This window comes from Parus major, chromosome 6 (genome assembly GCF_001522545.3).
Source record: "Parus major isolate Abel chromosome 6, Parus_major1.1, whole genome shotgun sequence".
Lineage (NCBI taxonomy): Eukaryota > Metazoa > Chordata > Aves > Passeriformes > Paridae > Parus > Parus major.
Window position 1 is genome coordinate 21452043 of NC_031775.1, and position 15530 is coordinate 21467572.

Below are 15530 nucleotides of genomic sequence, written 5' to 3' on the forward strand. Positions count from 1 at the left end.
CCCGCAGTCCCCGCGGCCGCCGCGCATCACCTGAAACCGCCGCGGTGTCGGGTTCGCGCTGGCGGCGCCGGGCCCCGCCGGGGGGTCACGGCTGGCCCGGGCTGGAGGCGATGCCCCCCGTGATGGGGGACACGGGGGGATACCGGCTCGCGTCACCGGAGTGAGCGAAGCGGGGGGACGCGACACCGTTCCTCCCCTGACCGTGTCTCAGTTTCCCCTGTGTGCCCCCGGGATGCTCTGCGCTAAGGGAGGAGGTCAGAGGGGACACCACATCCCTTGCCACACGCAGCCTCGAGGGGGGACGCGCCCCCGGACCCCCTCCCGGGGGATACCCGCGGGACTGCCCCCCCCCGCCGGCTGCAAGGCCAGCCCCGGCCGCTCTCGATTGACAGCTCCCGCGCCCGATGGCCTCTCCGGTCCCACGGGGAAAGCCAATCCCCGCGGCCGGGGGGGCAGGAGGCGGTGCAACCCCCCGGCCGCGCCTTCCCCCCCGCGCTGCTGCCAGGTGTCTCTTTCGCAGGTGGCACCATGGGGACAGGTGAGGAGGGCACGGGGCGGGGGGGAGGGAGGGACGGCGGTAGGGGGTCCCCCGCGCCCCTTCGGGGAGGTGGTATCCGCGTTCTGCTGCTGGTGGGGGATAATGGGTGGGCGCTGTGGGGGGCTGGCAGCGGCGGGGATACCGGCGTATCCCCGGAGCCGGGGCTATCACTTATTTATTGAGGTCAGGCTGGGGCGAGCGGGGAATGAAGTGGGGGGGCACTGTGGTGGCGTTTCACCCACGCCTGGAAAATCCCCTCGGGAACTGTCTTGGGGACTGGTGCACCCATCTCCAGCCGCATGGCCCTGGGAATTCTGAGGGGCTCCAGGCAGGATGGGGAATGGCCAGAGGGATCAGTTCCTGCTCTCTAGCATAAAGTTGATGTCCCTGTGTCCCCTCTCTGGAGCCTTTCTGGATTTACGCTGTCGGGTAAAGCCCCTTTGCATCTCCTGTTCCGGATTTACGCTGCCAGGGAGAGCTCTTTTCCACCCTAGCATCCTTACCCCAGCACAGGGCAGCCTGTGCCCACACCCCCATGGTAGTACCCAGAAGCTGTGTGATAGTTTGATCTTCGGGTCACTGTAGGATGGGCAGGGATCAGGCTTAAGAGGGGGTCACAGAGCTTCTTGTCCCTTCAGGCTGTGCTGCTGTGCCTGGGACCTGTCTTGCCAGCAGCGAGTACCCAGGCCAGCTGCCCTCAGCATTGCACTGCTAAAAAAGAGCGGTGCCCAGGCCCGGGCATGTGCTGCTGGACTATGCCATGTCCCCTGCTGGCTGACGGGCAGCCCTGGCCCTGTGAGGACACAGCCAGCCCTGAGCCAGACGCCGGGACACCGGAGTGCCCAGCACCACCATGGCCCAGGACTGGGACGCAGTGCTGTCAGGGATGACGACAGGCAGCCGGTCACTGAGCTCCAGCAGTGAAGCCAGCCTGGCTCCCCGCTACCTCCTCAGCAAGCAGAGCCGCCTGCTCAATGGGACCACCCGGAGCAGCCGTGCCGCCTCCCCCATGGGCCGTGTCATCCTCATCAATGCTCCCATCGAAGGTGCGTGGGGTGTCCCAGACTCACACCCCCATGGCCAAGAGGGCCCCAATGGCTGAATTTCCTGGGTCTAGGGGCAGGGAGGGCTGTCCTGGGACTGGGGATGTTCCCAGCAAGAGAGACACCCCTTGCCATTACTCACATGCCGCATGTGTGACTTATCTGCTCCCCTGTCCCCACAGCCAGCAGCAACGAGAGCGATGTCATCAATGCCATCACAGTGGAGAAGAGCGTGGACGGCAAACTGGGCTTCAGTGTCCGTGGCGGCTCCGAGCATGGGTTGGGCATCTTTGTCAGCAAAGTGGAGGAGGGGAGCACTGCTGGTAAGAGGGTCAGAGTGAGGGACACCAGTGAACATAGGCACATGCCAGCAACACCCCCTCAAGGAGCTCCCAGTGACATGGGATCACAGTGCCAACGTCACCCTTCATGGTGGAAAGCCACCATGCTCCCTGCTGCCGTTGGCCGTGAGATTTGCAGGCTGCCCAAAGTGAAGAGCAGGACACATGAGTCGACAGCCCTGTGCCAATGACTCTGAGCTCCATGCCCAAGCTGCAGCAAGGTGACAAGCCACTCAGTGCAATTGTCAGGCACCCCTGCCTCTGTTCTCAAGGGGTTCAGATCAGGTTGAGGAGACATTGAGGGAGGGAATGTCAAACAATGGCACCAAGTCAGGTGCCCAGATGAGCTGTATGTCCCTTGTAGAGCAGGCTGGGCTGTGTGTCGGTGATAAGATCACAGAGGTGAACAGTGTGAGCCTGGAGAACATCACGATGAGCAGCGCTGTCAAGGTCCTCACCGGCAACAACCGCCTCCGCATGGTGGTCCGGCGGATGGGTCGTGTGCCAGGAATCAAGTTCTCCAAGGAGAAGACGGCGTGGTGAGCAGGGCATTTCCCATGCCAGCACCCCAAAACCCAACCCCGTGGAGAGGATGCTGGGGGAGGTTGGTGGGGGATTCTGGGCAATAGGGAGGATCCCTGGGGGACCCCCAGGGTGGAGTGGTGTCAGAAGTCCCTGGCAAAGGTAGGGAGAGACCAAGGTGGGATAGGAAGGTCTGGAGCAGGTAGAGCGGGTGCAAGCCCCATCCTGTACCTCCCCCATATCCCCATCACTCTTCTGCACTGGGTGTCACCAATGGTCATCCGGCTGGAGGACAAGAGCCAAATCCCTGAGACCACCTACATGTACCCATGCTCCAGGGTGGATGTGGTGAACAGGCGCCTGGTAGTAGAGAAAAGTGGCTCGACACCATCGGAGAGCGGCTCCGAGGATGGGCTGCGACGTATCGTCCACCTCTACACCACCTCTGATGACTACTGCCTGGGCTTCAACATCCGCGGTGGCAGAGAGTTCGGCCTCGGCATCTACGTCTCCAAGTACGGCTGCATGAAGGGGTTGTGACAGCCCCATCTCTGCCGTGCCCATGCTGGGGCTCGGCCCCTCCTCTCTGGCTGAGCCCTTCCACTCTCAGAAGACTGGGCATTACCACCATGGGTGTAGAGCCACAGGGCCACCCAAGTGGAGGTGTGGGGCAGGAGCAGGACTCCAGCAAGGGCCTGGCCCTATCCTGCCCCCCCTGCTTCCCTAGGGTGGACCCCGGCGGGCTGGCAGAGCAAAACGGCATTCGAGTGGGAGACCAAGTCCTTGCAGCCAATGGAGTCAAGTTTGAAGACATAAGCCATAGCAAGGCAGTGGAGGTGCTCAAGGGGCAGACTCACATCATGCTCACGATCAAGGTACCCACACCCTACCCCATGGACCCTCAAGTGAGGCAGGAGTTGGCATGTCCCTTCACTGGCACTGCCCCTGCTCAGCCCAGTGCCGGGGGCTGGTGCAGCTGCTGCCTGGTTGGGTTTCAGGCGGGTGGGGGGGGGGGGATGCATTATTCATGGTTGGCACCAGATCGAGTTTGCTGGGGCAGCCAGCACTCACTGAACCCCTTGTTCTCTACCCCTGTGTCTAGGAGACAGGCCGGTTCCCTGCCTACAAGGAGCTGGTGGCCGAGTACTGCTGGCTCAGTCGCTGTAAGTACAGTGCCACGCGGGTACTGGCAGGGGCACTGGGCTGGGGCACAGTGGGGCTGGGACTATGAGAGTGATATCTGACCACTGTAGGGAGGGAGAAGGTCCGCAGGCCAAGGGCTCCCAAGGCCTTGGAGGCAGCAGCAATCTCCCTGTGCCACTGTTAGCATACCCACAGGTCCAATGGACTTACAAGGTCCCACCTGTCCCCCATCCTTGGAGGAGGCATGAAGTGCCTCCTGCCATGGCCAGCAGCCTTGTGGTCCCTGTGATCCCATAGCATCCTACGTGTCCTCTTTCTTGGAGAGATGATCCCTATGCAATGGCCAGCAGCCCACTGGTCCCCATGGCCCTGCAGGTTCTTCACGTCTGCTGTCTTTGGGAGGGAGCAAAGTGGAGCTCTAGGTGGCCCACAATGTGTCACAGTGTGTCCCTGCTGTGCCTTTGCAGTGACCAACGGGCAGCTGCAACAGCTGGCTCAGACGTCAGAAACCAGCTCCTCCATCTCCTCCTACTCTTCAGGACCAGCACCAGGGGCAGTGAATGGGCTGGGGGCAGCTGCCCCAGTGCCCCCAGCCCGCACTGTGGATGTGGCCATCTCCACGGAGGACGGCCCACGGCGGGGCTGGGTGCGGGAACGTGCCGAGCGGGCCATGCAGACCGAGCCAGCCGCCGAGGGGCTGCCGGAGACACGGCGCACAGTGCGGCCCCCCGAGCTGCTGCGGGACACGGCCATCCGGGGCCAGGGCAGCCGCGAGACTCCCGGCACCCACCCACGCCGGACCTTCACACACTCACCCAAAACGGCGCTTCTGCTGGCACTGAGCCGGCCACGGCAGCCCATTACACGCTCCCAGAGTGACCTCACTGTCGCTGGTAGGCACTGGGGCACAGCCCCACACATGGGACTCAACCCTGGCTGAAGTCTCCTTCCAACCCTGCAACCCAGCCCTGGGAGTGCCACAGCTCAGGCCCTGCCCCATGTGGAGAGCCTGTCACCCACTCAAGCATCCTTTAGTCCCTGACACACATGGATACCTGGCCTCCACTCCTGGGCTTATAGCAAACATCTTGGTCCCTACCCTAGCACCCTAAAGCCCATATGGCCCTCTGGCCACCAGTCCTGGGTATCCTATAGCCCCACATAGCCCCAGCTCTGTCCCTGGGACTTGCCAGGCAGCCCAAAGCCCAGTCCCATGGCTTCTGGTGATCCACTGCACCCCACAGAAGGACTCTTCCAGTCAGTGTCTCCCAGTAGCCCCTCCAATCCCCCAAAGTTCCCTGCCCCCAGAGAAGATTTGGGGTGGCATCCCCTCAGCTCTCCACTCTAACACCCCCTTCTCTCTGTCCACAGAGGAGAAGCGGAAGAAGGAGAAGCCAGAGGGACAAGGGGCACGGGGAGCTCCCCCAGGATTGCACCGCTCCAAGACCCTTGTCAACCTCTTTTTCAAGGGGGGCCGTGCCACCAGCCAGAGCTGGGCCCCCCCTAGCCAGGAGGCCCCTGGCTCTGATCGCCGGGCACGCGCCAAGTCCCCAGGGCGCTCTGATGGGGAGAGAGGTATCAGCCTGGGTGACAGGGCAGACAGGGACTCGACCTGGGACTGTTCCCCTTTCTATGGGCCTGTTGTGGCATCCCTCACATGAAGGGGGTGTAGGGAGGGGTTCCCCAAGCATGCAGTTTTGACAGTGGGTGCTGACGCTGCTGTCTGCCCTGGGCACTCACCGCTCTCCATCTCCCTTGCAGTAGGCGCTGTGCAGAAGTTTGTCATCCGGAGCCTGAAGCGGGGTAACGGGGGTGCCCGTGTGCCTGGGGGGATGTGGGGCAGGCTCTGCATGCACCTGGCCCTGCACTGCTTGTGTCTGTCCCACTCTGGTGTGGAGTGAGCTGCTGGGGTAGGGGGAATGAGGAGTTGGCTGGCTGGGGCAGTCCTTGCCCCGCTGGCCACCCCTCCTTGTTGTGCCTCCCCAGAGAAAAGCCGGCGTGCCAGCATCCTGGGCCCCATGGGCATTGCCACCCTGCAGCCCAACGGCAGCGACCCTGAGGCCCGGCTCCCACACATCCAGGACACTGCTGCACGTCTCCTCAGCCCCGATGAGGTGACGGCCGTGCTCCGCCACTGCACCCGGGTACGCACCAAAGGCAGGATGCAGGCAGGGCAGCACTGGGCAGCACTGACCCTGGGCTAATCCCTGGAAAGCTCCTGCATCCCAGGGCCGTGGTCAGCACCTTGTGCTTAACTCTGGGAGGTAAACCAAGGAGTGGGTGAGGGGGCATCTGTCCACTGATCCCCCTCCTGTGCCCGCAGTACCTGCATGAGGGCAGCGTGGAGGACTTGGTGCGGCCACTGCTGGCCATCCTGGACCGGCCCGAGAAGGTCCTGCTGCTGCGGGATGTGAGGTGAGTGATGCTAGGAAATATCTGGGAACCCCAATATTGCCCATCCTGGTGTGATTGACGTGGAGCCTCACACATGCTCCTCAGCCCTGATTACACTCCACCCCAAAGGCTGCTACAACCCGTCCCCACCCTTTTGCCTTGGCAGGAGTGTGGTGGCCCCTACAGACCTGGGCAGGTTTGACAGCATGGTGATGCCCCTGGAGCTGGAAGCCTTTGATGCCCTAAAGAGCCGCTCAGGTAGATCCCAGCCCCCCAGGGGCCTTGACTGGGGGAAGGGAATGGTCAAGGGTGGGTGCAGCTCAGGAGGTGACTGGGGGTTCTCCCTGACTGCAGTGCGCTCACCTGCCCTCCGCCCGGCCCACCATGACGTCCCCCCCAAGAGACACCTCATCACACCAGTGCCTGGTAAGTGCCACCTGTAGAGTCTGCCTGGACACCAAACTGCCCAGTGGGAATGGGGTGGGGGGAGTTTGGGGGAGGAGAAAGGAACCTGGGATACCTGAGTGCAGGGGCTCCCAGAGAAGAAGGCATTTGGTGTCCTTGGGTGTTGGGAAGACTGGGAGCAGCACAATCTGTGGATCTTGGGTGCTAGATCCAGAGATCTTGGGGAGGAAGACATGGAGTGCTTGCAGAGAACTGGGGTGTCTAGAGGTCCCTAAATGAGGAAGATCTGGGGCCCTAGGTGGCAAAGGACCTAGGGCTTTGAGGTACTCATGGGAGGTCTATGTGGCAGGGGTCCCAGGGAGCAGGGCTGTGGGTCCCTGAGGAGATCCCTGAGCCCCTCTCTTTGCAGACTATCGGGGCGGATTCCTGCTGAAGCCAGCAGGGACCCCAGAGCCGGAGGAAGCTGGGGAGCAGCAGGCGAGCCCAGCCCGTCCGAGAGCCTCCCCCAGCCCCCGCCGGCCTCACCCCCGCACCTACACCCCACTCCCTGACGTGCCAGTGGATGCCTATGCCTCTGCCAGCCGGCCCCTACCCACCCTTGGCCCTCGCCCCCCCAACTGGCTGCTGGCTGAGCCTCCCCCTGGCAAGGGGCATGGGCACTCTCGCAGCCCCCGGGCCACCTGGCGCAAGGAGCCCCCCAGGACAGCGCCCAGCAGAGAAGCTGAAGTGCTGGGGAAGGCCCAGCGGGCACGGCCCCCTCTTGGCCCTCTCTTTGGGGGGCCAGGGGGTGAGGCAAGGGCTGGGGCAGCCACCAATGGCCCCGAAGATGTTGGCAAGGAGGAAGAAGAGGAGGAAGAGTATCATCTGCTCACTGTCACCCTCTCCAAGCTGAAGCACTCGCTAGGTGGGTGGCACATGGGTGGGGTGAGGACGCTTCTGGCACCAGCATCAGTGGGATGGGTGGCAGCCCCCTGGCGAGGGGCAAACCCCAGAGCGTTCCTCCAATGAGAAATGGGGAGGAAGAGCTGTCCCTGCCCCGGTCCCTCATTCTGTAGGACCTACCAAAAATAGGGCAAGACAGAGGTGCAGCTCCCCAGGGGAAGGTGATGCCATGCTGGGGAGTGGGTGGAAGTCACAGTCTACCCATGTGTGAGGGTCTCATGGCTCCCTTGCAGGTATCAGCATCTCTGGAGGTATTGAGTCAAGGGCGCAGCCAGTGGTGAAGATTGAGAAGATCTTCCCTGGTGGAGCTGCCTTCCTCAGTGGCATCCTCAAGGTATGGGGGTCCTAGCACATGCCAGGGGCTGGGCAGACATCCAGACACTCCCATCCCCTGATGCCACTGGGTTGCTGGCAGTCCCCTGGGAGCCCAAAGGTAGCTGTGCTTCACCTTGTGGCCTTTCCTTCTGGGACCCAGGCTGGGCAGGAGCTGGTGTCGGTGGATGGGGAGAGCCTGCAGAATGTCACGCACCAGAGGGCTGTGGACATCATCCGCCAGGCCTACCGCAACAAAGCCAAGGAGCCCATGGAGCTGGTGGTGCGGGCGCCTGGACCACCACCAGAGTGATGCTGCAGCCCCTATTCGAGGAGCCATGCTGTGCTCCAGAGGAGACAGATGGCTCATTCCTGCACCGAGCTGTGGCTGGTCTCAGTGCAGCCAGAGGGTGTGAGAGCCAGACCTGCCCCAGGGGCATGGAGCAGCTGCCCACTGCAGGACCCAAGGGAGGGCAGCACTGGCAACACAGGAGAAGGACAAGTGGTCCCTGACCCTGCTCTGGACACACAGACAGAGTCCTGAAAAAAAACCACAGCCAGGGGCTTGTTTTTAATTGCCGTTTCCGGGTGGTACACGGACGAGCCAGGCTCTGGGAACGAGACACGACTGAAATAAAGTACAAAAATCCCCCCCTGGAGCCAGGGGTGACCAAGCCACAGCTGGGCAGAGCCAGACTTTTCCTTTGGTTTGATCCCCGCCCCGGGTGCCCAGCAGGGCCTCCCCAACTCTGCCCATCCCCAGGGATGTCCCCAGGGTGTCACCAGCTGGCACATGGAGCCCCACACCCCTCTCCCCTGGCAGGCTGGGCATCACACAGGCATGGGCTTTTTTGGGGGAGAAACAGAGGGATGCTGGGGGCAAGAGCATGGGAAAGGCACTGAGGGCAAGCTGCCCTGTGGCAGGGGTGAGGGGGCATAGACTGGTGAGGTGTGAGCTGGGAGAGGGTGATATGTTTTGGTAGGTCCTATAAAAATAGAGTTATTTAAAATGGCACAGAAACAAATTCCCTGACAAACACACAAAGGGGCATGAGGGACGCTGGCATGGGCAGAGACAGGGCACACACCAAGTGACTGGGTGACACTGCCAGGAGGGATGAGAGGGAGGGGACAAGTCAGCCCTCCCCCTGCCCAAGGTGACCCTGGCTGAAGCCAGCATTGCTAATCCCCAGGAGCTAAGAGGATCAGCAGAAACCAGTTCCGGGCGGCCCCAAGGCCAGGACTCAGCATCCACCTGACCCCACTTCTCACAGGCACCCCTCACTGTGGGCACTGATACACCCTTGCCCCAAGACCTCAGCGCTGGGGAGGGGGCAGCGCCTGTGGTTTCCCCTGCCCCTCTTCACAGTGGCAGCAGTTTGCAGAGCAGAACAAGAGCAGGGGTCCCCCACAGCCTCACAGCTCCCAAAATCACAGGGGCTGGAGGCCCCTTCAGCCTTCCAAGCATGGGGCAAGGGCAGGCAGCATCTCAGATCTCGGTGGCTGTTATCTCCTCAAAGGGCGGGTCAGGTGGGTCACAGGGCTCGGGCAGGGAGTCCTCGCCCTGAAGCCGGAGATGCTGGAGCCGCTGCTCGAGCCGCCGGTTGCGCCGGTACATCTGGATGTAGCTGTACTGCAGCTGCTTCTGGTAGCGGATGACCCGCTCCTTCTCGCCCTGCCACGTGCCACGTTCCTGCTCGAAGGCATCCCGCTGCTCCTGCCCACGCCGCCGCTCCAGGGCCACCTCTGCACGCAGCCGCTCCAGCTGGCGCCGCAGGCCCACGCTTCCCCGGAGCTCCTCGCTGGCTGGGGGGCATCCTTCACCAGGTGGGGGGCACCCCTCACCAGTGCCTGGTGGGCATCGACCGCGGGCAGCTTCCCGCAGCCCCACCACCTCCTGCTCGAGCCGGCCGGCTTTGGCGCGGAAGAGGTCGGCCTCGCTCTTGCGGCGCTGCAGTTCGTTGGCACAGACCTCCAGCTCCAGCGCCTTGAGGCGGGCGGCCTCCTGCAGCCCCTGCACCCGCCGCTCGCCCGCCTGCAGCTGCGCCCGCGCCTCCCGCAGCTGAGCCCGCAGCCCCAGCAGCTCGGCGCCCCGCTGCGCCAGCTCTGCCTGTGCTTCCTTCAGCTGCTGCTTCAGCAGAGAGATCTCCCCCGACTTCTGGCACACCTGTGGGGATGATGGGGTTGAGGTGCTGGCCGGGACCCCCCAGCCACAGCCTGCACCCACTGATATGCCTGGCACTGCTGGATGACTCACCTCCCACTTGGTCTCCTCCAGCCGGGGTGCCAGCTCAGTGCGCTCCCGCTGGAAGGAGGCACAGCGACGTTCCAACACTTCACGCTCCTGCAGCAGCTGGGTCAAGTCCTCCTGCAGCTGCTTCTTCTCCTGCTGCAGCTGCAGCACCTGGAGCTGCAGGACCTGCTGCCCCCGATGTGCTGCATGGGCTGCCTGCCGTGCCTGGGCTGCACAGCGCTGCCGCAGCCCCTCCAGCTCCTGCTCACACCGACGCTGCTTCTCCTCAAACACCTGGGCCAGGGGATGCACAGGTGCTGGGAGGGCAGCATGGCACCCTCCCACTTCACCTGCTATCTCCAAGATGGGCATCACAGGGAAGGGGCAGCACCTCCCCCACGTGAAGGAAGGGTCCAGGAAGAGTGTAATGTGGTGGTACACACCTCCCTGTGCTCCCCTATCCTTTTGCATAATGGGCCCCCCATGTTAGCACCCCCAGAGCCTATAGGACTTCTCCAGCTCCATCACAAGCAGGGAGAAGCCACAGGTCTCAGTCTCATTCAAAAACGGGCATCCCAAGATAAGGCACCCTAGTCTGTACAACTGGTTCCAAGGGCCATACAAGGCTCCCCCATGGACTACATAGGACCACCCAACTGGTGGGAAAAACCCACATACCCAGACCCACAGGAGAAAGTATCCCCCTGCAAGGGTCTGTATCAGATCCCCAAAGTGGGTTCCTACTCCCAACCAGAGGGTATGTCCACACCTGTCTCCAGGGAGGGAGACAGGTACAGGACATGCAGACACCAGGGACATACCTGGCAGATGGCCACCTCGTTTTCATCCAGGCTGTCACGCAGGAGCTGCAGCTCAGCCTCCCTCTCCCGCAGCTTGTCCTCCAGCTCCCGCACCAGCATGGCCTCCTCGCCAGGCAGTGGAGAGCGCCCACAGGAGCCACTCTCCGAGGAGGGCCGGCCCCGGCCACTCAGCGAGCCTGTGCTCTTGCTGGAGGATGAGCGCCCGCTGTCCGAGTTGGAGGGCCGGCAGCCCCCCGGAGGGTCGAGGGGGCCATGGGGGGTGGTCGGCAGGGCACCCACCTCTGGGTGCTGGCTGCAACCCGTGCTGTAAGTGGGCAGGCTGGAGAGGGAGTTGCGCCCTGAGTCCGAGAGGGTGCTGGCACGGCAGCTCAGAGAGCCAGGCTTCTCAACACCCAGCAAGTGGGTGAGGCTCACCTGGCTCTCCGAGAGCCCCAGGCGCGTGCCTGGCTGGGCATTCCGAAGCTTGGATACCACTGGCTTGAAGGCCATGGGGCGGATCAGGGTCTTCTCCACATTCTGCCAGGAAAACAGGGGAGAGTGAGGGGTTGAGGAGGACCCACCAGCCCCAAGAAGGACTGCCTAGGAATGTTACAGTGGGTGCCCCCAGCCCCGATGTCTTCACACCCAAAAGAAGACAGAAGCCAGTCACCACCCACTTCATCACCTTTCCATGGGTGTACAGGTGAGCTCCCCAAACACCCTTGGCATGATGGAGGGGACATTAAGAGCACAGGGATTTCCACTTCCCCAGGGACACCAGAAGTGTGGCCATATGACCCCATTTCACACATCTGAGCCAACAGTCCCAGTGTGGCACATGGTGTAAAGTCAAGACTGCAGCACACACCCACCCACCCTGCTGCTGCCCCCCCTACCTCTTCCAGCTTGCCAGAGACAGGTACAAGCTTGGGGGGCGGCCCCCGAAGGTGACCACTTGGTGCTTGGTCATCACGGAGATCATCTGAGTCACTACAGGGGCTGGCAGGGGAGGAGGCATCAAGCCAGTCGCCACAGAAGCCCCCATTGGCATAGGAGTGGGTGACACCGGGCACAGACACACGGGGCTCCTCAGGTGTGGCTCGGAGTAGCCCCTCCTGCTTGCAGAAGGAGGCAGCAGAAGGGTCCCCATCACTTGTGCAGTCGTGGCGAGGCCGGGCAGGCAGGAGGCTGCCCACGCTGCCCATGGCGGCAGGGGGTGAGCGGGTGGTGGCACGCAGCTGTGTGGCCCCCTCAGACACGGCCTCAAGGGGCACTGGCAGCGTCTGCACAATGGCCATGGCGGGGGGGCCCCCGGCAGGCAGGGGCGCGTGGGCAGCCTGCAAGCAAGGGAGACAGGACATCAGAGCCATGGGCACTGACAACAGCGGCCCATCACCCACCCAGGTGGGCATGGGGGCATCCCCAGGTCCCCAGTCACCATCCACAATCTTATAGGTGAAGGTTGGCCCAAGAGCAGAAGGAGATGACAAATGAACCAAAACAAAACCAGGATTAGTTGGGGGGAGTAGTACTAGCAACCACCAAGTTGGCCTCAGCACCCCAATGGAGTAGCCTGGGGCTGCCAGGGGCTGTGGGGTGCTGGTGGCACTGTAGGGCAGTGGCAATGCAGTCCTGCCTCATGCCGTGCCCTGGTGTGACCCTGCCACGGGAAGCGTGCCAGGACCGGAGGCGAATCCCGAGAGGCCTACAGAGAGCTGGCTCACAAACAGCCTGCCCGCCTGTCTGCCCCATGGGCACCCACAAGTGCAGCCTCACAGAGAGCGATGGACAGCCCCACACACCAGGATCAGGCACCCCCTCTTCCCCACAGCCCCCACTTCTCAGCAGTGACCCCACAGAGCCTGCTTTCCACCTCAAACCATCCACTGCGGGGCACAGGGTTCCCTGGAGAGGACCACCAAGGGGGAAGCTGCCAGGTGGGCGCCAGGCTCTTTCCCAGCCCCAGCACACGGAGCCTTGTTCCCACCCCCTCCAGCTGGGGGGGCTCTGCCGGTCTCTGCTGTGACTCCCCCTGCCCCAACCCACGCCATACGCCCGCGTGACGGGAGCCGGCCGACGGGCCGGATCCATCCCCTGCTGCCTCATCGCATCTCGCACATGGCTGCGGCTGGCACAGGGCGCGGGCGGGGGGGGGGCGCTGCCCGCACGGTCTCGCCCGCCGAGCTGTCACCTGAAATCAATCCGCCTGCCAGCGCCCGGGGAGGGGCGAGCAGGGGAGAGATGCCGGCGAGCCAACCCCCCCGCCACCGTCACCCCCACCGGCACGTGCCGTCCCCAGGCACCGCGACCTCACACCGCGCCCGGGATACCCTTGGGTGGGCAGGTGGGTGACCCCCCCCGAGCTCCGCTCACCTCGCCAGCCGCTGCCCATCCGTCCGGTCCTCTCGGGCCCCCGCACCGTGAACACGGCTCCGCCGGCCCCTGAAGCGGGGAGGAGGAAGAGGAGGGGGTGAGGGCGCTGAACGGCAGCAGGGTCCCCCGTGCTCCCCGCCGCCCCCTCCCCTCCCAAGTCCCCTAGCCGGCAGGGCCAAGGCAGGTGGTGCCAGCGTGGCACTGAGGGTGGCAGGGGCGCCCGGCGGCGGGTGCGCTGCTGCTGGCACCCAGGGTGGGCTGTGGTCACCCCGGGAAGTGTGGTGGGGACAAGAGCCCGCCACTGGGGACCTGCTGCTGCCAGAGGAATGGGAATCAGGGATCAGGAATACCAAAGGGACATCTGATGGTCCCCCAGCCCAGCCAGACAAGGCACGGTACCCCACCCCAGCAAAACTCCCCCAGGATGTGCAGGTCAAGAGGACGGATAGCCCTGGGGACAGTGGGTCCCTTCACAGCCTGGAGGGGACACGGTCACTGCTGGGGCCCCGCCAGGCAGGCGATGGGAACAGACTCCATCTTCTCCCTCACCCCAGCCCCCCGGCATGCCGAGAGGGTCCCACCACCGCCCGCGGAAGGAGGGAGTGCCCAGCCCGGCCTCCAGCCACCCAGTAAAACCAGTCACCAACTGGGGTGGCGTCACGTCCAGCCACTCCGGCCGCAGCACAGCGTCGCCGGATCCCACCGTTCCGACCCCTAAATGGCAAGGGAACACTCGGTCCCTGCTCAGCCAGACCCCCACCCTGAGCTGCTGTGGGGATTTCGGGCCCCCGGGGACCCCCGTGCCTCGACGGCATCTCAGGGCCACCGCAGGGCAGGGGGGATCGGGGTCAGCCCCGTCCCTCCCCACGTACCCAGCAAGTGTGGGACGGACACCATCCATGCCTGGCTGTGCCCCCCTCCAGGCCCCCGGCAATCCTGAGGTTCCCTCGAAGATGCTGCCCCCGTTGCCCGCCCAAAGCACTCCCACCCACCTTCCGCTGCCCCACTGAGCCCCAGAGCGCCAAGCCTATCCCACGGTGCTTCCACCCATCCCAACCCCACAGCACCCTGAAGTGCCCCACGGCGCTCGTGGGCCCCACTGCCCTACAGCTCCCCCATACTGCCCTAAACCATCCCCAAAGTTCCTCATGACGCCCCTAAAATGCTTCACGGCGCTTCTGGGCCTCTGCTGCACCATACCGCCCCTAAAGTGCTCCTAAACCACCCCCAAAGTGCTCCAAAACACCCCGAAAGTGCCCCACGGCGCGCCTAGGCCTGCACTGCCCCATAGCTCGCCCCTGAAGCACCCCTAAAGTTCCCCGCGACCCCCTCAACTACCCTACAGAGCCCTTGGGCCTCTGCATTCGAAGGATCGTCCCGAAGTGCCCCCGAAACATCCCCAAAGCACCGCACGGAGCTCCAGGGCCGTCGTTGCCCCCGCAGTCCCCGCACTCCCCCAAATCGGCCCTGGGGGGCCCGGCCCCACAACATCCCAAGCACCGGCAGGTCCCCCCGAAGCACCCTGCCGCTCAACTCCCCGGAGCGCCCCCGCGCCCCGCCGGCCCCGCGGGACCCCCGGGCGCCCCCGGCCCGGCCCCCGCACTCACCGCGGCCCCGCCGCCGCCTCCCGCGCCGCGCCGCGCCCCGGCCCCGCCCCGAGCAGGCCCCGCCCCCGAGCGGCCACGCCCCCAACGGCTCCGCCCCCGCGGGGCCACGCCCCCCGGGCAGGGGCTGGGGCATGAGGGGTGCGTGGGGCACCGCAGCCTCACCCGGTGCGTTCCCAGTCACGTCCGTTCCGGGGGATCCCCGGAGCTCATCCCCTTCTCTCCCCCAGACAAGCCCCCCGTCTCAGGGCTCTGCAGCTCCAAAGTATACCCAAGCCTCTGGGGTGAAAACCCCTCCAGACTATGCCCCCTCCGCAAATATTTGGCGAGCCCAGAACTCTGCTAAGGGGCCTGGGGGCCTCAGCTCCTCTTGACGGCACACCACCCCTCCCCATGAGTTGTTACAGCTATTGTCACCCTCCTTTCGTGGAGACCCAAAATGGGGGAAAAAAGAGTAAAATAAACTCAAGAAACCACCTGTCCCCCAGGGTCTGGGATCAGCCAAGATCCCCTCAGAGGCTCAGTTTCCTCACCCCCTCTGGGGCCCATGGAGGGATAGGTGGGAGATGGGGCCCTGGGCTATCCCACTGCCTTACTTCCACTCTAGAGCCCCATGACAGCACCTCACCTGAACTAGACTGGGTCAAATGGAAGCCAGTGAGACAGAGGTGACCCTTGGATAGAGGGTGGAAACCTATATCCCCCACCCACACCACCATGTGAACCCTGACCCAGCTCCACTCCCCCGCCACCTTACCTCTGCTTCCCCAGGACCCTCCTCGGCCTCCACCCCCGTCCTGCCTGTGGGTGCTCACACCTGCACTGACAGCACCCAAGGGTGCTCTCCAGGCGAGCTGGTGCACCCCGGAAACCCGGGACT

The 15530-nt window shown here is 64.0% G+C and overlaps 3 protein-coding genes across 4 annotated transcripts in view; 1 reads left to right on the forward strand and 2 right to left on the reverse strand.

Moving 5' to 3' along the window:
- SFXN3 (sideroflexin 3) overlaps positions 1 to 110 on the reverse strand; it is a 5003-nt gene extending 4893 nt beyond the window's left edge. Inside the window, exon 1 of the mRNA XM_015633708.1 lies at positions 31 to 110. The gene's annotated coding sequence lies outside the window, so the exon portion shown is untranslated. The remainder of the gene's footprint in view (positions 1 to 30) is intronic.
- Positions 111 to 332: 222 nt separating this feature from the next.
- Positions 333 to 8320, forward strand: PDZD7 (PDZ domain containing 7). 2 transcript variants are annotated; one of them, XM_015633703.2, is made up of 17 exons: positions 333 to 538; positions 1177 to 1584; positions 1764 to 1904; positions 2287 to 2461; positions 2783 to 2959; positions 3172 to 3319; positions 3547 to 3607; positions 4055 to 4480; positions 4959 to 5162; positions 5349 to 5390; positions 5574 to 5731; positions 5911 to 6002; positions 6148 to 6239; positions 6336 to 6407; positions 6796 to 7290; positions 7562 to 7662; positions 7804 to 8320. In XM_015633703.2, the coding sequence occupies exons 2-17, from the start codon at positions 1392 to 1394 to the stop codon at positions 7951 to 7953; spliced, it is 2727 nt and encodes a 908-aa protein (XP_015489189.1). In that variant the 5' UTR covers positions 333 to 538; positions 1177 to 1391; the 3' UTR covers positions 7954 to 8320. The 2 variants fall into 2 exon arrangements, with proteins under 2 accessions (XP_015489189.1, XP_015489190.1); XM_015633704.2 differs by lacking the exon at positions 5349 to 5390.
- LZTS2 (leucine zipper tumor suppressor 2) lies at positions 8179 to 13962 on the reverse strand. Its single transcript, XM_015633706.1, has 6 exons — positions 13690 to 13962; positions 13047 to 13115; positions 11570 to 12010; positions 10695 to 11210; positions 9898 to 10167; positions 8179 to 9807 (listed from the first exon to the last, which is right to left on the reverse strand). The coding sequence occupies exons 1-6, from the start codon at positions 13945 to 13947 to the stop codon at positions 9130 to 9132; spliced, it is 2232 nt and encodes a 743-aa protein (XP_015489192.1). The 5' UTR covers positions 13948 to 13962; the 3' UTR covers positions 8179 to 9129.
- Between the last annotated feature and the right edge of the window lie 1568 nt (positions 13963 to 15530).

What these genes read in the sequence shown, in the direction of transcription:
- PDZD7 (XM_015633703.2), top strand. Translation starts at nt 1,392, where the DNA reads ATGGCCCAGGACTGGGACGCAGTGCTGTCAGGGATGACGACAGGCAGC. An exon ending in CTCGGCATCTACGTCTCCAA is followed by an intron (nt 2,960 to 3,171) that starts GTACGGCTGCAT and finishes CTGCTTCCCTAG; the next exon opens with GGTGGACCCCGGCGGGCTGG. An exon ending in TCCTCAGTGGCATCCTCAAG is followed by an intron (nt 7,663 to 7,803) that starts GTATGGGGGTCC and finishes TCTGGGACCCAG; the next exon opens with GCTGGGCAGGAGCTGGTGTC.
- LZTS2 (XM_015633706.1), bottom strand. Translation starts at nt 13,947, where the DNA reads ATGGATGGTGTCCGTCCCACACTTGCTGGGTACGTGGGGAGGGACGGG. An exon ending in GATGGGCAGCGGCTGGCGAG is followed by an intron (nt 12,011 to 13,046) that starts GTGAGCGGAGCT and finishes CCTTGCTTGCAG; the next exon opens with GCTGCCCACGCGCCCCTGCC. An exon ending in ACGAGGTGGCCATCTGCCAG is followed by an intron (nt 10,168 to 10,694) that starts GTATGTCCCTGG and finishes CCCCTGGCCCAG; the next exon opens with GTGTTTGAGGAGAAGCAGCG.